The 23,953-nt window shown below is 47.2% G+C and overlaps 2 protein-coding genes across 5 annotated transcripts; one reads left to right on the plus strand and one right to left on the minus strand.

Moving 5' to 3' along the window:
- Window positions 1-3,507: 3,507 nt before the first annotated feature.
- On the plus strand, window positions 3,508-4,124 carry LOC125509411. The gene has a single exon (XM_048674380.1). The coding sequence runs from the start codon at window positions 3,588-3,590 to the stop codon at window positions 3,822-3,824; it is 237 nt and encodes a 78-aa protein (XP_048530337.1). The 5' UTR covers window positions 3,508-3,587; the 3' UTR covers window positions 3,825-4,124.
- Window positions 4,125-10,342: 6,218 nt separating this feature from the next.
- Window positions 10,343-14,349, minus strand: LOC125509412 (very-long-chain aldehyde decarbonylase GL1-1). Of its 4 annotated transcripts, XM_048674382.1 has the most exons (9): window positions 14,082-14,349; window positions 13,760-13,980; window positions 13,434-13,666; window positions 13,113-13,332; window positions 12,554-12,675; window positions 11,646-11,899; window positions 11,446-11,553; window positions 11,162-11,368; window positions 10,343-11,091 (listed from the first exon to the last, which is right to left on the minus strand). In XM_048674382.1, exons 1-9 carry the CDS (start codon window positions 14,133-14,135, stop codon window positions 10,651-10,653), a joined length of 1,860 nt encoding a protein of 619 aa, XP_048530339.1. In that variant the 5' UTR covers window positions 14,136-14,349; the 3' UTR covers window positions 10,343-10,650. The 4 variants fall into 4 exon arrangements, with proteins under 4 accessions (XP_048530339.1, XP_048530340.1, XP_048530338.1 ...); XM_048674383.1 differs by lacking the exon at window positions 12,554-12,675; XM_048674381.1 differs by having other exon boundaries at window positions 13,434-13,980.
- Window positions 14,350-23,953: the final 9,604 nt, after the last annotated feature.

Genomic DNA, 23,953 nt, shown 5'->3' on the forward strand with positions numbered 1-23,953 from the left:
CAAGGCTTTTACATGAAACTTGTTTGCACAAAACTTGCAGTTCAAGGTGTAGTCCACTGTTCAAGATGTGAACGAGTGTAGCGTGGAGTTCTAAGTATAAGTTCAACTTAACAGTCTCCACCGAAACGCCGGTATATAAACAAGGTTTTGGAACCATAGGCAAATTTTATGTGCCTCTGGAATCTGGTGGAGAATTGTTGGAATTATTGGGCCTAGCCCATATAATAATTCTTATTTTCTGCCAATAATTCAAAGTAAATCCCAGAGGCTCATGTGGCCCATTCATGCATGACAAGGTTGTGTGGAAAATTTATCCATGCCACGTGTATGCGCTATTTTATCACGCGAGAAGAAAGTTGAAACGATTGACGTATAAATGGGAGAAGAAACTGAACACTTCGTGTGAGTTTTAGTGCGCTCGTTTCTTCTCTCCTTAATGGTTTTTAGTGTGTCTATTTAATGGCGTTTATTGCACCGGTTTTTCTTCTACTAATGAAGGGCCAGTTTCAACTCTTCTCACGTACTCCCTCCGTCCGAAAATACTTGTCATCAAAATGGACAAAAAATGATGTATCTAGAACTAAAATACATCTAGATACATCTCCTTTTATCCATTTTGATGACAAGTATTTCCGGACGGAGGGAGTATATAATAGGTCGCTCCTCTGTTGTTCCGAGAGCACAACAACTCTTCGTCTCATTCCAAAGCATTGAGCCGCCTATCTCTTTCCGGCGTGCACCGGGAAGTGAGACAGCAGGCCTCTGAAACCCCGCCTCTTGTGATTCGGTACGGGAGAGGGGCGATCAAGTTTTTGGGGAGCGTCCTTGCACGACTGCTCGATTTTTGTTCATCGTGGCTGCGAATGGCGACATCATCGACAACAAGTTCCCCAACGATGACTTCTTCCCCGACGTCAACGACTTCTTCAGCGACATGACGATCAGGGCATCTGCACCTTCTGCTACTGCGTCGTATGCCATCTTATCCTCATTGTTAGGGATAACATTTGGTTTATTGCTAGTAGCGATTGACATGGATATGATGCATTTTGCTTATGATTTTAATTGCATGACTAGTCTCAACGAATTGTTGCTAGTTTCTAGTTTCACCACTATATTGCTATTCATGTTTTATCCACTATTTTTCTGGGTTAAATTAAACAAGAAAATGCGTAATTATTCAACAAAAGGCATATCCAAGCAACATGAAGAGATGATGATAATGTCAACCCGCTTCAAGTGTATGATGGTTGCATGCAACTGAGAGAAGAATAAGAAACCTACGGAGGAGGAGGAAGCACCAATCGATCTCATGGAAAATTAGGTATTGGGATCTCACTGGCTTGATTGTAAGCTTGGTCGAGATCTGCGAAATACCTTATACCTTTATCATTCTGCAAGCCTACTTTTCTGCAAGTTAGTTATTTAGTTGCATAATAAATTGCTCGGTTAGCTCCTTATGAGTGGAGAAAGAATCACTTATCCGATGATGAATGTTGGTCTTACAATATACTCCCCCAAGCCTATCTTATGATAAAAAAAAAATGATTCAGAAATGGACCCATCAACTCCCCCAAGCTCAGAATTTTGTTCATCCCAAAGTTCTTTCAGCTGGGGCCGATAAAAATTCTAAGCTTGGCGGAGTTGATGAGTCCATTTTTGCATCACTTTTATCCTTTATTTCTGCATAATAGTCATATGATTTTCAGAATTTTACAATGCTCACACGACCTTTTTGCCTGATTTCGCCAGGTTACCAAAGGAGAAAGATGTTTTGAGAGCATTCATTGGAAAATGCCTAATTCTGGGTGAAAATCACACTAATTGAGCTTACAGTAAACTTTCTTATGGAGAGAAGATTACATGGGACAAAAACCAGCCGTGCAGGGCTTTCGAGAGGCGAAGATGGTGGGCGGTACGAGCGTGGACGCTCGTACCATACGGCGCCACCACCCCTAGTCGACTACTTCAACTCTTGCTATCGAATTCAGAGGCGACGAATAAAGAGGCCAGAACCATGAATAAGACCATAAAACCTCACCTTTGGAAGGGATGCGAAGGGGGGATTGGCAGAAGGGTATCGCTCCTCCACCACCCCAATCAATGAGACTACGCCATCGATCTTCATCATCATCATCACCCACATCCTTATCATCAATTCCGTCAATCATCTCATTGTAATACGATATCCTAGTTTGGATTCATATGTGTTACATTAATCATTCATCCGCTATTGCCATAAACACTTTTATGATGCTTTTTGTTTCTATGTCAAACCCCGAGTTCTCGGAGACATGGAGGAACCTTAGTATGTTTATGAGATGTACAAGATGCATCCATCAGAAGCTACTACCCTCTCTAGGTGGAACTTAGATAGGGGAATAACGAAGAGCGCCTTAGCTGCATCCATCAGGGAGACCCTTAATCATTGTTGCCTCTATCCGGCAAAGGAAACATGTCTGGTCTATTTTTTAAATGTCATGGCAGTACAAATACACAAGTAACAAAAGTTACACCGGCATCCATAGACCACCTAGGAGATGCTCTTAGAAGTTTCAAACCGAGGAATATAACCCTTACCCTTCTCCAATCATGATAAGCATAGGACTATACGAGTGCAGTATCTGGCACACGGCCACAGTGATAGATAGATTGCCGTCAATCTGCAGTTCAATTTAATTTGCACGACGCAAGCTGGCGAAGACCACATGCACGGACATTTCCTCTGATCATTGCAAATAATGCTGGCCGTTCGATGATTGTGATTAGGACAAGAGCACTTGTTTGGAGCTAGCAGCAAACGCAGGCGAGCAAGAACGACATCGGAAGACATCTGCGCAGTGCAGTGCCTTGCTGGTTTGTTTATATATAGCCTTGGGGCTCATAGCGATCGGTAGACTGTATGCATACAGGGGGCATAATGCTGCCATGGCAAGGAAGAAACAAATGCACGGTGGGTGCGCGCATGGAACATTAAAAAAGAACAAGATAATCCTGTCAGCTCACTCTCACAAACTGGTGTCTAAATAATAATAAACCGCTAAAAAGGCAAACTAGAGAATGCACTTGCACAATTATTTAAGGGAGTTTGCTAACTAAAATCACATGGGAAAGAAGGCCAAAGCTAATTATATTAGGTGCATATAATATTGATATTGATATGTACACCGGACCAGACCAGCCAGACCAGATAGTTCCTCCTGAACTCTTTTTTATGTACTATATAATAATATACGAGCAGCTGAGACAATCATTAGATGATCATCAGCTGAGCGGAAGTTGGGCAAAACCCAAGATCACCGGTCGAGCAGCCTAGGTTTCAACCAAATCACCACAAGTTGCAAACGCCAAACAGCGAGGCACCATCCTATACAATGACCGCCGGACAGTTCATGGCCTGTGGGAGCTAGCTATCCTTACAGCTCAGTCTACAGGTTAGAACCTAGTCCTCCCCACATGGCCAAGTGAAACATCCCTTGCCTCGCCCCTATATATACGCGCCCCCTGCTGTGTCCCTCAGCACACACCCTCCACACAGCACAAGTCAGAAGTGACATAGCAACCTGGGGAGGGAGAAAGGGAGAGAGATGAGAAGGAAGGCCATGTTCACGGTGGGGAAGAGCAAGGGGGTGGTGGCATCGCTGATGCACAGGAGGCCCTTCCAGCACATGGTGCTGAGGAGGCTCAGGGAGCTCAAGAAGATAGTCCCTGACGCCCGGGACGCGGACGTCGACGTGCTGCTCAGGCAGACCGCCGAGTACATCTGCATCCTGGAGCTCAAGGTGGCCGCCCTGCGGAGGCTCTCCGCCATCTACGGTGCGTGACGGATGCCGCATCTCTGTCTCAGTGCCGCAATGCCCATGGTTAGAGGTTTTGAGCCCCAGAGTGGATGCAATTGTACATTAGTTGGGTAGGAAGAGCATTTCTTGCCTGCTCATCTCTTGTACCCCCCCAGTAGTACTACGTTTGTGAGCTGTGGCTCCTATGTGCGGTCACACATGGGAGCTTGTTTAGCAGCAGAAGCCGGCCATTGTTACTGACAAGGCAATGACTGGTGTTGGCTACAAGAACAATTATCTAAGCCCCTCCCTGCATCTTATGGAATATATAGTTGTTTCTATTCAGCTTTCCTTTTCAACTGTTTCCTGGATGACTACAACTAATGCACAACAAGTAATGCACTGTTTAGATAGAGTAATTAATACTATATATTTTTATCACGTTATGATTTATATATTTGGCAATGGTACAGGATCTAGTTATTATCCTCAGAGTGAAGAACAGAGATGTAGTGTTCAACACCATAGCTCCGAGACACTGTAATCACAATAAAATCCCGGTCTGTAACTTATTTGGGGCTCCGACACAAACGCACAGTGTTGGCAAATTCTTCAACATAGTATGTTGATCTATCTTGGATAACAGATAACAGCTGCCGCGCAAAGTAAAAATGTAAGAAAAAAACATAAAGATCTGTCAGTCCGTAAAAAGTGAACAGAACTTATTTTAGTCAAGGTCCCTTGCTTCAAGTACAACTGTGGGATTCCTTTCTAACCATGTAAGATATAGGCGAATGCGTCACATCAACATATGCTCCAGTGATTATTGACAGAAAAGTAAAGTTCAGGGCAGATCTTACCTTTAGTACAGTCCCATTTGTGAAGCATCCAAGAATCAATGTTCGTCAATATTTCTCAGGTTTCTCAGCTATCAGCAAGGAAATAAGTCTTGACTGGTCTCTCTCCAGATCAGCACTAACCGACATGCCCACTTGCTACTTTGAAGTCTAACTCCTCATGTGAACCCCTAAAAAACAGGTGTCCGACAGCAACACGTAACAGAACTGCAATAATGCTGAACAAACTTTGGTGGATACACCATGACGGCTGGCCAAGTGAAAGGACAATTAGAGGAGTTTAATAACTTACCATATCCATTATATCATGTCCATTTCTAGAATAGTCTACATTATGTTTTAACTTCAGATTCTAATAGGTGCATACCATCACGCCCCGAACAGCATTGCACAGAGGTAATGTAACATCTGTCACCCACGAAAATCTCTGTTAGCAAGGGTCTTAGTATGACATGTACTTGAGGTTATGCAACATGGAGTAGCAAGAGTCAAGAGTGCAAGGCAACACAATCAGAACTACTGAACTGAAACATATTAAATGGTACGACACATGCCAAGGAGTGGTTTCACTATTTTCCAAAAGAAGCAACACATTTTACTGACATGATGGACATCAGGCATGAGAAAGACAATAGGTTCTTTGCAGTTTGATAATTGTCTGTTTCAGTGCAACATAATTGTCATTGAACTGCACTCGACTAAAATAGAGAACATGAGAACAAAATTACATGTTGAACCTGCTAGTATTTTCTTATTGACACATCCATATCATAGCGTACCAGCATCACATGTCTATGTCCAAGCAACTCAGGCATGCCTCCGGTCCTAGTAACAATCCTTCTCTGATAAGCCCACGTGCACACCATAATTACTCCATACAAGTACAACACATCCAGTGATCGTTCCACCATGAATAGCTTTCGAGAAAACGGAACTTTTCCAGTCAGAGGTAGGAAACACAGAAACAATATCAAAGCAAAATGAAGAAGAATACTAACCAGATGATGTGAAGCAAGCATATCTCGTGAAACCATGATCTTGTGTGGTATTCATCTTATGCTTTTGTCATAAGAAGCTTGACTGAACCAATACTTGACTTGATGTCTGGTCCGCTAAGCTCCAAGGCCAATACATTTCTTTAATATGCTGCAGTACTTCTGTAGCTTGGCATCAATTCTTTTCAGCTCACTTTCTCTTTGAGTGTATGGGAATAAACCAGCTAAGCTGGCCCCAGTCGTCAGATTCACTATTTCCAGCATAGCCATGCCAAATATTTTGCCAGCTCGCCCAGAAAAAAGACCCATTACTACTGCTCATAATTGTACTACTGAGCTGCAAGCCTGACATATTGCATATGTGATGCTTGGGTCTTTTGCACAACTTCATATGCCAGACGCTACATGTACATCACTCAATTGTTGGCATTATAGCTTCTACATAAATTAATAATGCAATAATTTCACACGAGCATCTCATATTTCCCTTTTCATCTTCCATTTTCTAAAATCACAAAACACTACACATGGCCGTAGATCAATCAAGCTCCCTTCGTCAAACTAGCAACAGAAATATCAGGAAAATCAATCTGCACACTTGCTTAAGAATGCAGTTATGCAAAGCATAAATTAAGGGCAACAGCAACATTTCTTCTTACTTTGTGAGGTGCAAGCTACTTTTCAAAAAAGGAGGAAAATTATGGTGTAGGGGCACTCATGCGGTACCAATCTAAAACTAACATAACATTTAATAATTTAAACAACATAAATGCCTGCCCCCCATCCTAGCCCTGTCTTGACAAATCTTTCAGGAAGTACCCTGAAAATGAGGCACAGCCAGATGTATTTGTCAAGGTCCCCTGTACCTTAATGGTACAACTCCAGGGGGCTGCATGACTTTACTGAAACACATGGAGCCCATCCATGTGTGAGCATGTGCCTCTGATACTGCAATTTGGACTGTCCATCATAGCCAAGTATCAGCTGAGGTGGCAGCTATAAACACAACCAACTGCAACGACAAACACATCGCACCAAGCCACTGATGGTTGAACTCTGGCACAAGCCATATCTTACAACCTCAGCCTCATTAGGCAAATGACAAATCATAATATATAGCACCATGAGCAATAATTTTGCATTAGTATGGGAATGACGCCCATGTGGAATACAGAGCCAAATGCATACAGTTTCACATCATGGTATTTTGAAAAGGTTGATAACTTCGTTGAATACTTTACAGAAAACACCGGGAAGCGGTTGTCCAGACTGGGGATTCCAGCTAAACAGAAAGCTTGGTTTAATTGAAGTAGCACGGTATTGCCTAACTTGAAAAGCAGTGTGCAACCTAACTCTGACTAAAATGAGTAGTTATCAGAATTCATAACCTCTGAGCATGATCGATTTTAGTTAAACTTAGGCCTGGTGATGATAATACCCTATTACACAGCTATAATTATTAAGGAGATACATATAGCTATTTACTTTTGATTACTAGAGAAAATGAACTGGTACTTAACTGAGGTATTGTCACCTTTCAAACTATTCATCAGCAACATAAAAATGCATCAAGTAATAGGGGTTATTCAGCATTCCTGTTGAAACACCTTTTTACCATTTGCCTTGATGCGAAAGAACTAAGAAGCAATGGTGTGCATTCTTCAATCCAATTTTTTTGGTGTGAGTGTGGGGATGTCTAACAAATAATTCGCATACAAAGTTAATCTGCAGAGTCTGTGTATATAAAACAATGGAACTGAGAAGCTGATCCCAGGTCAACATCCAGTCATTCCGCCACGCTGCCTTGAACATTACTAGTTACAGGTCAACCCACTATTGGTCTGAATCTTTACCAACCATGGTTATTATATAGAAGTACTCCCTCCGTTTTTATTTACTCCGCGTATTAGCTTTGGTCAAAGTCAAGCTTTGTAAACTTTGACTAAATTTATAGACAAAAATATGAACATATACAATAACAATTCAATACCATTAGATTTATTATTGAATGTACTTTCACATCATATAAATTTGTTATGATATCTATTTATATTCGTTTCTATAAACTTGGTCAAATTTTAAGAAGATTGACTTCAGTCAACTCTAATATGCAGAGTAAATAAAAACGGAGGGAGTATAACAGAACATATGTCTTACTAGAATATATAGAGTTTGCACTTTTCTGAGCATGGCCAGTATCTTCCATCAACAACCACAGAAACTGCAATTTTAGCACTCAATGTATTGCACTTTAAAAAAAATAGTACAATCTCAGAATAAAGTAAACAACAGAAGACTAGATGTGAACATTACAATATGAATTCATACTCCAAAAAAATTCCTGACTCATACCAACATTTCAATGTACAGAGAGAAAATCATGCTTATTATGTAGGTTCGAGTACGATTCTATAGCAAGATCAGCCTCCGTATCCTTGTAGATCACACAAGGAAAATGTCAGGTATGAGTCATGCCATGAAATGTACCCCTCCAATAATGCTCAGCAAATTCGGTGGTCATATATCAACAATGCTTAATAGGACAAAATCTCATTATTGTCTCTGCTTGCCCCCACGAGTGCATGAGTCGTACGGACTAGCCACATTAGACCCAAACATATATCACATGGGTAGAGCAATAATGAAATTATTTCAAGAATCAGGCTATGCACTTTTCATGCTGCCAACTGAACTAGATCATGCGCTTTTCATGCTACCAGCAACCAGAAGAAAGCAATGTAACAAGCTCGCAAAAAAAGCATTACTAGAATCATACAAATATCAGGGCACCCTAAAATCTGCAAATACCTCTTGATGGAGCATGGAGAGAACAGGGGGAAAACCACATGCCATCTCACCTCAGATTCTCACTTGTCACTTGATGAGGTCAAGCCGGCGCGTAAAAGAAAAAGGAAATGAGCCTGTACATAAACCATGAGCAGAAAACCTGCAATACTACTATGGAGACAAAGCCCAAAGGACCAAAATCAGCAAACACCATCTCCAATTTTGAGTATAATGTAGAAGAAGCCCTGCCGTATGAACAGTACACAGAAATCCTGTCATATACTCGTAGATCAGATTCTGCCGTACATTCCAGGCCTCATTCGAGCAATTCAGTAAGCTGGAGGTACGTTTAACTAGGAACTGCTTGCGCTCATTTTGCATCACGGGGATAAAAACTACAGAGTAGAGTAATAGTAGGCGACCCAAATCCCTGAGCTCCTAAAGAACACGCGCATCAGGTAATCTTCGCGACAGTTCCTAATAGTTCCCAAGAGGACGCGCGGAGGAGTACGAACCTAGGGGAATGCGGAGGTCGGCGGGGAACTGCCGCGCTGGCAGCGAGCGGAGGCGCGGCCGCCCGTGCGCCGCGGCGGCCGCTGCTGCTGCTGGTGGTCCCGGTGGAGGCAGCAGAGAGTTGTGATGTGGACGACGGCCCACGGCCTGGAGATTCGGCCCGGTGGAGGCAGGAGAATCGGGAAGGGCTCTTTGCTGTGGTTTTAGGCCTGCACGTACGTGTCAGAGACTTGACCCGGCCCGACTAATATACGGTTCAACGGTTCACCAAGACCGGTCGTTGTCAAGTATGGAAGAAGCCTCAAAAAAAGTATGGAAGAAGCCTGCCAGCGTCCTTTCTCGGCAACGTTCCGGTCCTAGGGCTATGGTTGTTGCGTCCTCTCCAGTCTTGGGCTCGTCGACGTCCCAATGACTCTGCCCGACAGCTTTCAATGTTTTCCCGCCTGCTTCCTACTATGATTTCAATATATGCCAGCCATCAGCTGGTCCGTTCAAAAAAAAAAAGACTCTGCCCGACAGCTTGGATCTGCGTTGGAGAAGGGTAATCGAATTGGGCCTTCATGATGCCGACCTAGGCGAGTGATTTCTTGGCACAAAGTCGGTCTGTTCATGCCTGCTAGGCTGAATCATTGTCATGGGCCTATCCTAGGGGATCCCGCCATCACAACACATAGCACATTCTGCTAACGGAGATGACGAAAGATGTCAACAACGCCGAAACATTAGTTTCCATCCAAGCAAGCACCCAAATTATAGTCATACCCAAAGCCAACATCGAGCCATGCTATTCTTACCAATTTTACGGAAATCTTGTGTTACTAGTTGAATCGAATGGCGGTTATCTTCACATTTACTCCAGGTAGTTATTTCCTCCTTCACAGCACATACAATCTTCATAATAAGTAGTGCGTAGGAATATGATTTCTGACCAGATATATACTCCAACATATATGAAACCCGTAAAGAAACAACAAAGTATATTCAGTTCTTTTTTTGCAAAATATTGCTTGCATTACTCAAAATCAGGTGTTACAATCTCGTCTTACAAGTTTCAAGACCTTACCTGGACCAGAGCCTAATCAAACCATAATTTGGCGTTGCAACCTATCAAAATTAGACAGGACGTGACTAACCGCATTACAATTTCGACGAGTATGAGCAATGCAAGAATCCCTCTCCCCATACTATTAATAATCTCTCTAATAATAAAAGAATATTCTGACTTGTTACCAGTCCCTCTTTTGATCATCATGACCGCCTTATAGCAAGCAGTTCGGCTTCTAATCATTGCATGAGAAAAGATGTCTGCAGGAGCTAAAGCTAATAGTTCCATCATGGTCTCTAGCGAAGTACCATACCCACTCCTGCATTGTCACCAATGACCGAACACAGATCTCCAACGTATCGTGTATGTATCAATGCAAGTACCATTTCTTAAGTATCGATGCCACATATAGCGTCCTTTTGCCTTCGAATGTATCGTATACTTACATATGTGTACAAATCAAAACAGTACAGCTGTAAATTGAATCGTTAGGAACAACACCCCACGTCACAGGATCGAGCTGTAGTATACTTCGAGAAGGAAAAAAGAATACCGAGTTTTTTTAGGCAAGAAAAAGAAAAAGGAAACTGAGTAGCAATAGAGGTTTTTTCTTGGGCCCGGTTTGGGCCATAGCTAGACGGAAGGTGCAGGCAGGGCCGATCGAGGAGGAGCGATCAGACGGGCCGGATGCCGTGCTTGAGCGCCGCCTCCCAGACGACGTCGATGCGGTCGATGTCGATGGCGCCCACCTCGTGGTGCGCGTAGCCCTCGAGGAAGTGCACGACCCCGCCGGCGTGGCAGGCGTGCACCACCCCGCGCTCCAGCGAGAACTCGCAGGAGCCGAGGCCCCGGGCGTCCTTGGGGAGGCGCATGGCGGCGAGCTTGCCGTAGGTGCAGTCCCGGCGGAAGCCCAGGATGGGGGGCACCACGAACTGGTGGAAGTGCGTGCCCGGCGGCGCCCACCGCTGCTCCCGCGGCGACAGCCACTTGCCGACGATCCACGTCTTGCACTGCTCCGCCGACTGGAACTTGGTCACCTGCACCAGGTACTGCTGGTCCTCCGCCGCCGCCTCCTTCTGGATCTTCTGGAACCTCTCCGTCGACAGCGTCATCATCTGCAGTTCAAGACGATTAGCCGCAGCTCGCTTACACACTGATCAGTCCGCTTCTGCGGCGTGTGTTTACCATGACGCGGATCTTCTTCCTGCAGAGGTAGAGCGCGATGGCCCTGCCGAGCTTGGAGGTGGCGCCGGTCATGAAGACCTCGGTGGTGCCCTTGGGGATCTCGTTGAGGATGACCGCGGCCGTGAGCGTGTTGCCGTGGACGACGCGCACCCGGAGGTTCGGGTGCTTGTTCACGAACAGCGTGCCGCCGCCGTTGAGCGCCTCGTTCTGCACATCACCACCTGGGCAGTTAGGCACCATTTACAGGCAGCAGCTAGGTGCACGGCATGAAGTGAAGAAGAGACCTTGTTCAGAGCTGCAAGGCTGACGACTTTGACGCCCATCCTGTCGGCCCTCAGGATGGCCAGCTCGATCTGGTCGTTGATGCCGTCCTTGGCGAACGGCAGGAAATACTGCATGATAACGCAGAGACAAGAAGCTCGATGGATCAGCTAGCAAAAGAATTCTGAAGCTAGTGGTAATCAGAAACATGTAGTGTGCGTACGTGGAAGCCGTATCTGGGGACGGCCCAGATCTGGTGCAGCTTGCCGCGGAGGTGGTAGTAGGAGATGACGAAGGTCTTGGACCAGGCCCAGACCATGAACATGAAGAGCAGCGCGATGGGCCAGAGCGGCAGCAGGAAGGCCCGCACCGCGAAGGGCGTGGAGGCGAAGGTCCGCATCACGAACGGCACGTGCATCGACTGCATCACGTCCACCACGTGCGCCAGGAACACGAAGTCCGGCACCTCGTCCATCCCTGCACCCATGACCCAGGTAACAAATTCAGAGCCGATACATGCATGCAGTTACTAATACAGTACCACTCAATAATGCCATGGAGACTTAAGTGGAGTGATTGAAACATCAGTTGGTTGGGACGCCATGCCATGGCGGCAACCGCTGACTCTGCTGTACGTAGTGCAGTCCCCAGCTGCTCGATTGCTTTCCTAATCAGCCTAGAGTACGACGATTGCTGTGCCGGGTGCTGACCGCACAGGCGGCGTGCACGTCATCCCTAATGGCGCGCTCAACGCCAGTGTTAGGATTACCGATGGCATATCCCGTTCGGCGTCGCTGCGGAGCGGATCCGCGACAGGGACTCCGGCCCTAACCTGCAGTTAAGCACGAACCTTTCCGTTCCGTCCGCCTCTGCAATCAACGCGCCAGCTGTTGCAACTACACAGACGGATCAGGCTAGTACGGTCCAGAAGCCTCTGCGTGTGGAGCACCAAAGTTGCCGGCGGGTGCGTGCCCCGTCCGAGTCTAGCGCCGCACTCGGTTCGGCTGCGACGAAACGCATGACGCATGGACATGGATGGAACCGGCCGAGCCGGACATGCAGCAGGGCGGACGCAAGCTGGCTACTAGAAACTGTGGCGGTAGCGCTCGAGTTGAAGAGATTTTATTTTACCTGCTCTGTTCTTCGTCTGCAGCTCCCAGGAGCTGGCGTCGAGCGTGCCGCCCAGGCGGTCGAACAGCGGCATGAAGAGGCAGAAGTTGGCCTTCTTCCCGGTGTGGTGGATGGTGTGGTACCTGCGGCAAAAAGGCCAAGCGTCAGCTGGCCAGCCATACCATACGTGCCCGATCGATAGGTGGGAACGAACGAACGATACTATGTTGACAGGTGACCAGGGAAGCGGTTGGCGAGCCGCCGGCACCGGCAGTAATGCACGGCGGAGCTCGATCGACGACCCGCTGTTCCCCGCGCGTGGGTTGGGGGTGGGTTCGGGCTGTACTATCTGGTGTGCTGTGCCAAAGTAGACGCACCATATCTGGCCAGACTCGCCGGCCCGGCCGTACACAAGGCCTATGATTGCCCGATAAGTACTAGTAGCTAGTGAATAAAATCTGGTACCGACACACTAGTTTTCAAACTGTGCTCAGTTAAGTTGTGACCGAACGAACGAAAGGGAAATACTGCTAGAAGGGACTATGCCTGTGTGTGTTTGATGGTGAGGCAGGCGGCTTACGTTGGGGTGTAGATGAGGTATCTGAGGAACGGGAGCGACCGGAAGAGGCCGCCGGGGAACAGCTCCACGTTGCAGTGGCCCATGGCCCGGAGGAAGTCGAAAGAGAGCACGTAGGCGAAGGTCAGCCCCACGGAGCCCAGACCCGCGGCGCACGCGCCGGCGAGCGGCAGCGCCATGAGCAAGCCCAGCACCACGTGCTCCAGCGGCGTCGCGAACCCGGCTGCACGCATGCATGTGTCATGTGTGTTGAGAACTTGGGATCGATCGATCGATCAGTTCAATCCAGACAATTAACACAAAGTATCTTGGTCACGTACGTACCTGTGAAGGGCGTGGGCACCATGTTGGAGTGGTGAAGCGCGTGGTAGCGGGCGAAGAGGCGGGCGCCGTGGAAGGCCCTGTGCGCCGCGTAGAAGAGGGGCTCGGTGGCCGCGACGTGGAGGACGGCGGCGACGGCGAGGCCCCCGGTGTTCCACCCCGGGAGGTGCCGCAGCGACGGGAAGACGTAGAGCGCCGTGGCCGCCATCGTTATCTGCAGTATCAGGAAGTTGTCCCTGGAAACACACACGGTCGCCGGAGCTGGATTTGTTAGCTCTTCGGTCGCATGTATAGGCATGCACGCACATGCGCACGCGTACGTGACGTACCAGTCCCACTCCTTGTCGATCTGCTCGAAGTCGACGCCGTCGCGGACGATGCGGCGGCGGCGGGTGAGGAAGAGCATGTTGCTGTAGGAGCTCCAGAGCTGGTAGGTCAAGGCCCTGAGCGCGAAGAGCGCCAGCAGGAGGCAGAGCCAGCGGTCGGGGCTCGCCGCCTCCCACGCCCGCCCCGCCAACGCCTTCCCCACCAGAGGCCCGTACAGGACATACTGAGGAGAAACGACGACGCATGCATGCAAACGCCAGGCCACGTCAGTAACACTCAGAGACAGGAGAAAAAAGAAAGCAAACACAAATCCATCGTGCATACCTTGAAGAAGCCAAGGTTATCCCATGGCCATGAAGACAGGAACGCAGCACCCATATGCGCTCGCGTACCTAGCTAGTAGCCACACACAGACTTGGAGCCCCTGCTCGTCGCGCTCTCGTCCCCTCTGGCAGCGCAGAGCTCGGTTATGTCGCCGTGAGAGCCCGCGGAGGAGAGGGAAGGTGGCGAGAGGCGTGACACGGGAATGAAGGGAACACGGCACGGTACAGTTCCCCTGCGGGCTGCACCACACGTCTCTGGCCATCAGCGCCGCGCCCGCGCTGTTTATATACGCATGAGACGTGGTCGATCCATGAGGGTAAAGCCGAGCCACCAGTATCGGTCACCACCACCACCGCTGCCGCTACCACCACCACCACAGTGCGTACCGACCCGGCTAGCTAGCTCTCCAACCAGACGGAGTTAATTGATAGGGATGCGGGGAGAAAGAAACCGGGCCGGAAAATCAAAAGGGACGTGGACGGATAAATGTTCGCGGCAGCGACATGCATGCGTATGCCAACGCTGGCAGATGGAGTGTGCACCAGGTTGTTTCTTTTCACGCCTTCACCTCGAAGTCAAGCCCCCGGATCAGGTCAGGTCACGTCGCGTCGCATGTGGTTGCAGGCGCGACGCGCGCAGATTTCACGCGTCCGCGTCGCGTGATGCGTTCGCCGGTTCGGCTTGTCCGCGAGCAGCGCCGGGTGAGGACGAGATACTAGGAGCCAAGGCGCCACCGCGTCGGCGCTTCCGGTCCATGCATGTGTTTCGGTGGCGCTGGGCCGCCGGGTGATCACGTAGGGGGCGTTGCATGCAGCACTCGCCGGAGTTAATTCGGCGCGGATACGGCCGATGGAACGGTCGCCGAACCCGGCCGGCTGGACCGCCAACCACCGGGCAGGCCGGGCTTTCAGCGCTAGTGGTTGCGGATACCTCCGGCTCCGGGGCCGAGCGGCCGCGACGACGATCGGTAGGCGGTGGCGGTGGCCGCGGGGCGTTGCATTGGTTGGCCTCGCAAGGATGACGATGGTGGACGGGACACGTCGGCCGATCGATGGCCCAGCTGCCGAGCCTTGACAGGCCGCCGGCACGTACGCTTCCATCTTGATTGCCTGCTTCAGGCCGGCCGGGAATCATTAATCTTTTGATTGACGTTGTGCCATTCTTGACGATGGGTTTCATGGACGGGATAGGCTTAGCTAGAGAGATTAATTAAGAGGGGGCAGGTTTGTGTCCAACTCTTAGCGCGTACTGGATCGCCGGGTCGTGGGGTGCTCCATCTAATCTAGCTAATCCCTATGAACTTTCGTGATGGAAATCTTTCGCACTAGTACAGTGTTTCCTTTCCTACTTACCCTAAGCATCGGCCACACTTAATTAGGAAGAGACGCCTGCCACGATAGCAAAAGGCATGCAGTGCGACTTCGGCGTCGATCCAACCGCCCGGAGCGGCCTGGCCTGGCGAGTGCCCTCGTCGGCCTCCCGCTGTTGTCTGTAACAATAAATAGAACGACTAAAACGACAGCAATGTGAAATGTCATGGGCAGCAACTGGTGTGTCTACGAATGTGGCGCATTGCTCTGCAAGTGCAAGCGAAAGTCAGAGAAAAAAAATGGTTTCGCAGGTTTGGTGTTCGATGTATCCGGTTTTGATTTTTTTAAGGATGTATCCGGGTTTAAATTTGTGGGACTAAACCCACAATCCTACTACTCCCTTCGTACCTATGCAGTAGGCACATTACAAAATTAAATAATCCCAAACGCTTAGACGTGATGCATTAACTCCGCACCTCGTTCTCTATTTCTTGCCTAGAAAAAAGAAAATGGTCAATTGAAGATGTGGGACGTTTGTGACTTCAATGACTTGAGACTACCAAACACGACATGCAGTGGCCAGTTCTTTGCATGCAATGGTGCAGTGGTAATAGCAAATAAACATTAAATTATCTCATTTTTCCTTCCGTCTTCCTCGTGATGCACCATATAAGATGTCTAATGCACCGATATGAAGGGAGTATTGTTGATGATTTAAACATACATTTTTCTATCGACTGCATATATCCACAATATTAGAGGAAAGCAGGTTGTTGAAGAAAAAGTACTACCTTAACCGATTTCCTTTGATTACTCAGTAGCAGAACGACCAATCCATGTGGAGGAAGATGTGGCCACCGCCTCATCACCAATCGAGAGCTTTTATTCTGGACCTTGTTCGGTTCGCGACGCCATCGTCTAGGGCACTCGGCTCACCGACATAAAAAGGTCGAGTTCTCAACATATGATTCACCAATTTTGCATCCTCTGGACAAACAACCATCTCATCACTACCTCTACTAAATGTGGATTATCTGAATCGTTTTTGCTGGATTTGGATCTCCTAGGGATTGTACTCCTCTTGTAGGCATGCGGGCGGATGACGTCCCGGAATCTGTGAATGCCCTTAAACCTAGCACGGGTATCGAAGTAATAAAGATTAGTGTTTTTTCGGACTCGCAAACGGTTGAAAATGGCGCAGACACGTCTACATGCATTCACATTGCTTTGCCTACTTCGCGTTTTTCGAGGGCATGACGCACATGCTGAGAGCGGATGAAATTTGGTCATCCATGGTGCCTTTGCAGCTAAAGTTTTTCACTTGGTTGGTTATGAGGAACATGTGTTGGACCATGGACCCACTTCAAGCTCGTGGATTGCCACATGAAGGGGGCTTCACTTTATGATTGCAAGATCCCGGGAATCATCAACCATTTGTTCGTCCAATGCAGGTTCGACAATCTGGTGTGCCTTTCGGTTCTACAGTCTTTAGGGTCTTGACAGTCACATGCCGCAGCTGGATGTTGTGATCATCCACTGGTGGCTCGATATATCTGTGCTAGTGGCCAACAATCAGGAGAAGGATCAATGCCCTATCATTCTCACTATGCCTTAGCCATGGAATGAAAGAAATTTATACACTTTCGATCAAATTTCCTCCCTCAGCGCAGTCTTGGGTGCTATCCATGCAAAATGGAAATTATGGGAGTTAGCTTGGAAGGAGAAGCAGAGGTCAAGTGAGTGAGTAGTCTGTTCTTATTCTATTGGTTGTGGCATTGCGCCTGGTGCTTTCTGTCAGTGTTTATTGTAACTAGAACCCTCTTTCTCTCTTAATGAAATGACGTGCAAAGCACTTGCGTGTTCTGGAATTTTTATTGATAAAAGATGGTAATCCCTCACAATTTGATTAATGGGGCCAGGCAATACATTCGTTTTATAACGTGAGTAAATGACATAGTCATTCTAAGGTTTATGTCTAGTCCCGTTTTAGAAAAATGCTTATAAATGTGAAGTGAAATAATCTAAGTGTCACTTTACTTGAGGACGATGTCGAGGATTCCACTAGGAAAGACCAAAACGAAGAAACAAGTTGTGCCTATGGTGCCCCCACCATGCCCCTTGGAACCCAACCAGATGTCCTCTTTTGAGGAGCGTGTTGGTTTTAACAGTTCTGGTACTCATTTGCCAAAATCCATTAAGCAGGTGGTTCTTGTAGTTGATGATGTTCTTGAGACGCATGTGTTACCATCTGTTTCTAGGGCCCTCTTTATCTCCAAGGTTTGCGATTTCCTCACCACTTTGGGTGGTGGTAACCTTTGATCCAACAAGACGATTGTCTACCTTCTAGATGAGAAAGTAAACAAGGACAAACCCACCAAGGATGACGCTAATCCTTGATCGGGCATCTTGACTAAGAAAGCAAACATGAGCAAATGCATGAATAGTGACGGTAAAGGAAAGGTGTTGATAGTCAAATGATGGTTGATCTGCAACTTTTTAGGTTGTTATCATGGTTTCGTTGCGTTTGTCGTCGTTGTTGTGTTTTTTAAGTCACAACCAATTGTTGGTGTTTTTTGTGTGAGGTTGGGACTCAACACATGTGTCGGGGTTTTGCAGAAGTGTTGTGTCCATGCGTTTGATGATGGGCCATGGTGGTTGCGCTACTTCAAAATTTGGGAGTAGTCGTAGTCCGCATGCCTTGTTGGGTTGTTGCTTATTGGCTTTTCATGGACAAGTTTATAAGGTTTTCAACTTAATTAATTGAACCATTATTTTCTACAACTATGCAAATTAATTGAGCCATTATTTTCTGCTTAATTAGTGGTAGAGGCAAATCTTGTGCCACTACTCTGAAAAAGATAATTTAATATCTGTACCCGATGCATGATAGAACACACTCTCTCACCACTTGTGATGGATAGGGCCTTGGGGGCATGATTTTCAGTCTAACGCCCACATCCTAATTACAATTGCTCGGGACTACATACGTATTGGCATGTGCATGAAAAGCTATCTTCACCAAGAATTGCATACATATGTAGCGACATGTGCTTATGCATATATAGTTAAATGACGGATGATAGGCGGCCTTTTGGGTTGTTATCATGGTCTTGGTTGTGTTTGTCGTCGTTGTTGTGTTTTTTCACAGTTGCAGCCAATAGCCGGTGTTTTTTATGTGAGGTTCGGACACAACACAGGTTTGCAGGAGTGGTGTGCCTGGTGCGTTCGATGATGGGTCACGGTGGTTGTGTTGCTTCAAGGTTAGGGAGTAGTCGTAGTCTGCATGCCTTGTTGGGTTGTTGCTTATTCGCCATTCTTGGACAAGTTTGTAAGGTTTTCAACTTAATCAATTAAATCATTATTTTCTGCAACTACGCAAATTAATTGAACCATTATTTTCTGCTTGATTAGTGGTAGAGGCAAATCTTGTGCCTCTACTCTGAAAATGATAATCTAACATCCATACTGTTGAAATATGAGATGGGCCTAGAGCCCATATGACAATTTCAGATTTGATCTCTAAGGGCCCATGTAGGTGGCATGACAAGGTGGTGTGAAGTTTAGTCCCACCCCGGAAGTGGAAGGAGAGTTGGAGTGGTTTATAAGGGATCCTCTCCATCATGCTATTGGAGCTTGAGAAGAGATGAAGCCCTCGCGCACTCCTCCTCCTCCGCTCGCCGCGCCGCGGGTTGCGGGATTGAGCCGAGCCGAGCTCACTCCTATGCGCTTATTTTTGCCAGTCAGGAACGGAGAGCCTTTGACAGGTAGGGCCACGATCTGAGACGTCGGATCGTGGGACGTGGGTTCAGCCCACGTCTCTCCACGCGCGGCACATATATATATGTGGGACGCTGCCAACCCTAGCCGCCATGAAACAGAACGCATCTCCGCCTCCACGCCCACGTCGTTCCTCTGCTGCTGCTACCGCCGGCGACTCCGTCCCGTTCACCGCGTACACGGTTGACGGGAGAGCAGGCCTCCGAAACCCCGCTTCTCCGGATCCTGTACGGAAGAGGGGCGATTAGGTTTTTGGGTAGCGATTACGCGACTGCTCGCTTCTGTTCATCTACATCCGCATCACCTTCGTCATCACCATGTCGACCGACGCCGATCGTGCCGCCGCTGAGAAGGCCGAGACCGACAAGAAGGCCGCCGAGGATGCCGCGGCTGCCGCCGCCGCCACCACCGCTGCGTGGCCGATTGGAGGGTATACATCGTTTATCCTTCTTGTGTTTCTTTCTGTTGTAGTAGTACTAGCGATGTGCGTAGATGTTTCTACTATATGCGTAGTACATGCTCTGTTAGATCGTAATCAGTGTGTTATCAATGCTGTCCATGTCATGCTCATGATTTATTCATGGATTAATTTAATCGAAAAACTGCCTATTTTCTTATCAATCCAAAAACCTAATGTGTGTAGGAGTTTTTCGAATTCTGGTTTTGCTGCTGCACTGAAACCGTCCCCGTTTACGGGGACGTACTTTAAGCGTTGGCAGACTAAAACCACCTTATGGCTCACGGCCATGAACGTGTTCTGGGTCGCCGATGTGACTCCCACAGGAACGATCGCTCCTGAACAGGAGAAGGCGTTCAAGGAGGCCACTGTCGTGTTCCTCGGGGCAGTTCTGAGCGTGATTGGAGATAAGCTGGTTGATGCATATTTGCATGTGCGGTCTGCCAAGGACTTGTGGGAGGCGCTCGAATCTAAGTTCGGGGCTGCCGATGCAGGGAGCGAGATGTATATTATAGAGCAGTTCCACGATTACAAGATGGTTGAAAACTGCCCTGTATTGGAGCAGGCTCATGAGATAATATGCATTGTTAAGGAGCTTGAGCTTCTTAAGTGCGAGTTACCGGGAAAGTTTGTTGCGGGCTGCATAATCGCTAAGCTTCCTAATTCCTGGAGGAACTTTGCCACCACTCTGAAACATCAGAGGCGTGAATTCTCTGTGGAGGATGTCATAGGCCATCTGAGTGTTGAGCAGAATTCAAGGGCAAAGGACTCGCACGGAAAAGGGGTAGAAGGAACTTCTGTGGCCAATATGGTGCATCAGAAGAACTCCAATTCCCACAAGTCCAAGGGAAAGAACGGTGTCCAACAGAGTGCCGACTTTAAGAAGAAGGGTAAGAAGACATTCAAGAAGAATAAAAAGGATGAGGGATGCTTTACTTGTGGTTCGCTTGAACATTGGGGCAACAAGTGCCCAAACAAGTATAAGAAGCAAGGGCAGGACTCCAAGTCTGTCAATATGATTGTGAGCAACAATGAGAGTGGTGCATCCGGGTACGGTAATTTATTTGCTGTATTTTCAGTTTGGCTGTCCACCGATTGGTGGGTCGACATAGGTGCAGGTGTTCATGTGTGTGTTGACATTTCATTGTTTTCTTCTTACCAGGCCACGGGTCACGGGTCCATACTGATGGGGAATGGCGCGAGTGCTTCTGTTCTTGGTGTTGGCATGGTCGATCTGAAGTTTACTTCGGGAAGGATCGTGCAGCTGAAGAACGTGCAGCATGTCCCCGCCATCAAGAAGAACCTCGTTAGTGGCTCCCTTCTATGTAGGGAAGGGTTTAAGTTGGTATTCGAGTCTAATAAATTAGTTGTTACGAAATATGGACTATTTGTTGGAAAGGGTTATGAATGCGGAGGCATGTTCCGCCTTTCTCTTGCAGATCTATGTAATAAAGTCGTGAACAATATTCATTTGAGTGTTAATGAATCTGAAGTCTGGCATTCACGTCTTTGTCACATTAGTTTCGGTGTTATGACGCGGCTAGCAAAATCGAATTTAATCCCGAGTTTCACTTTAGCCAAAGGTTCTAAGTGCCATTCATGTGTGCAATCTAAGCAACCTCTCAAGCCTCACAAGGCAGCAGAGGAGAGACACTTGGCGCCACTGGAACTCATACATTCTGATCTTTGTGAGATGAATGGTGTGTTGACTAAAGGTGGAAAGAAATATTTCATGACTTTGATAGATGATTCCACTAGATATTGCTATGTGTATCTGTTAAATACTAAAGATGAGGCTCTACACTACTTCAAAATCTATAAGGCAGAAGTTGAGAATCAACTTGAAAAGAAAATTAAACGAGTCCGGTCAGATCGTGGTGGAGAGTACTTCTCGAAAGAGTTTGATGCCTTTTGTGCGGAACACGGCATTATTCACGAGAGGACGCCTCCCTACTCACCCCAGTCAAACGGGGTTGCCGAGCGGAAAAATCATACTCTAACTGATTTGGTTAACGCCATGTTAGATACGTCGGGTTTATCTAAGGCATGGTGGGGTGAGGCTATAATGACATCCTGTCATGTCCTGAATAAAGTTCCAACAAAGGATAACGAGATCACTCCTTACGAGAAGTGGACCAAGAGAAGGACAACACTCTCGTACTTACGTACCTGGGGATGCTTGGCGAAAGTTAATGTGCCGATCCCCAAAAAGCGTAAGCTTGGACCAAAGACCGTGGACTCTGTTAATTTGGGCTATGCTATGAATAGTGTTGGCTATAGATTTCTAGTAGTGAAATCTGAGGTACCTGACATGAAGGTCGGTACAATTATGGAGTCTAAAGGTGCTACATTCTTTGAGGACATTTTCCCCATGAGTGATGTACAAAGCATTTCTAGACAGGAATCTGAGGAGACTCCTGAACCTGCCATTCCGATGGAATATTATAATCAAACACATGATGAAAATCCTGAGGAGGATAATGAGGAATCCCTTGGTAGGGGCAAGAGACAAAGGACTGTAAAGACCTTTGGTGATGATTTCTTCATATACCTCGTGGAGGATAATCCCACTTCTATTTCAGAAGCGTATGCATCTCCAGAAGCTGACTACTGGAAGGATGCGGTCCATAGCGAGATGGATTCCATCATGGCTAACGGGGCTTGGGAGCTTACCAAACGTCCTTATGGTTGCAAACCATTGGGATGCAAGTGGGTGTTCAAGAAGAAGCTTAGGCCCGACGGTACGACAGAAAAGTACAAGGCTAGGCTTGTGGCCAAGGGCTACGCCTAGAAAGAAGAAGAAGATTTCTTCGACACCTATTCACCTGTGGCCAGACTGACCACCATTCGAGTATTACTCTCGTTGGCGGCCTCACATGGTCTTCTCATTCATCAGATGGATGTTAAGACGGCTTTCCTGAACGGAGAGCTAAAGGAGGAAATCTATATGCAACAGCCTGATGGCTTTGTGATGGATGGTCCGGAAGGAAAGGTGTGTAAGTTGGTGAAATCTTTGTATGGCCTGAGACAAGCGCCTAAGCAATGGCATGACAAGTTTAATGAAACGTTGACATCTGTTGGCTTTGTTGTTAATGAGGCCGACAAATGTGTATACTATCGCTATGGTGGGGGCGAAGGAGTTATACTGTGTTTGTATGTTGATGACATACTGATATTTGGGACTAATCTCAAGTTGATCGAGGAAGTTAAGTCTTTCCTATCTCAGAACTTTGAGATGAAGGACCTTGGAGTGGCTGACGTTATCTTGAACATCAAGCTATTGAGAGATGATGAAGGTGGGATTAGACTTCTGCAATCCCATTATGTTGAGAAGGTGTTGAGTCGTTTTGGATATTCGGACTGCAAACCATCTCAAACACCATATGATCCTAGTGTGCTGATTCGAAAGTTTAAAGGCACAGCTATAGATCAATTGAGATACTCTCAAATTGTTGGTTCACTCCAGTATCTAGCGAGCGCAACGAGGCCTGACATTGCATTTGCTATTAGCAAACTGAGCCAGTTTGTTTCCAAACCAGGCGATGTACATTGGCGTGCTCTTGAGAGAGTTATGTGCTATCTGAAAGGTACTATGAACTATGGACTTCACTATACCGGATACCCGTCGGTACTTGAAGGGTATAGTGATGCGAATTGGATCTCTGATGCTGATGAGATGAAGGCCACAACTGGGTATATGTTTACTCTTGGAGGTGGTGCTGTTTTCTGGAAGTCTTGCAAGCAAACGATTTTAACAAGATCGACAATGAAAGCAGAATTAACAGCATTAGACACATCGGGTGGCGAAGCAGAATGGCTTCGAGATCTGTTGATGGGCTTGCCAGTGGTTGAGAAGCCGGTTTCGGCCGTCCTTATGAACCGTGACAATCAAACAGTATTGTCAAGGTGAAGAGTTCAAAGGACAACATGAAGTCCAACAAACACATAAGAATGAGATTGAAAGCTGTCAGAAAATTGAGGAACTCCAGAGTGATAGCATTGGATTATATTCAAACAGCTAAGAATCTGGCAGATCCCTTTACTAAGGGGCTATCACGTGTAGTGATAGATAGCGCATCAAGGGAGATGGGTATGAGACCCACATGAGTTGCCTTGGTAGTAACCCAACCTATGTAATCGGAGATCCCGTGAAGTAGGACCTAGGAAAACAAGCCAGTGGTGAACTGAGGAGAGTAACTTTAATTACCCACTCCGTTGGAGATGCAATACTCTCGGAAACTGTATGGAAGGATGACTACTGTCTTAATGTGTTCCAAGGCTTATATGCATAAGCAAGATGCTATCCTACAGAGCGATCTTTGGAGGAA

This window comes from Triticum urartu, chromosome 5 (assembly GCF_003073215.2).
Source record: "Triticum urartu cultivar G1812 chromosome 5, Tu2.1, whole genome shotgun sequence".
Taxonomy (NCBI): domain Eukaryota; kingdom Viridiplantae; phylum Streptophyta; class Magnoliopsida; order Poales; family Poaceae; genus Triticum; species Triticum urartu.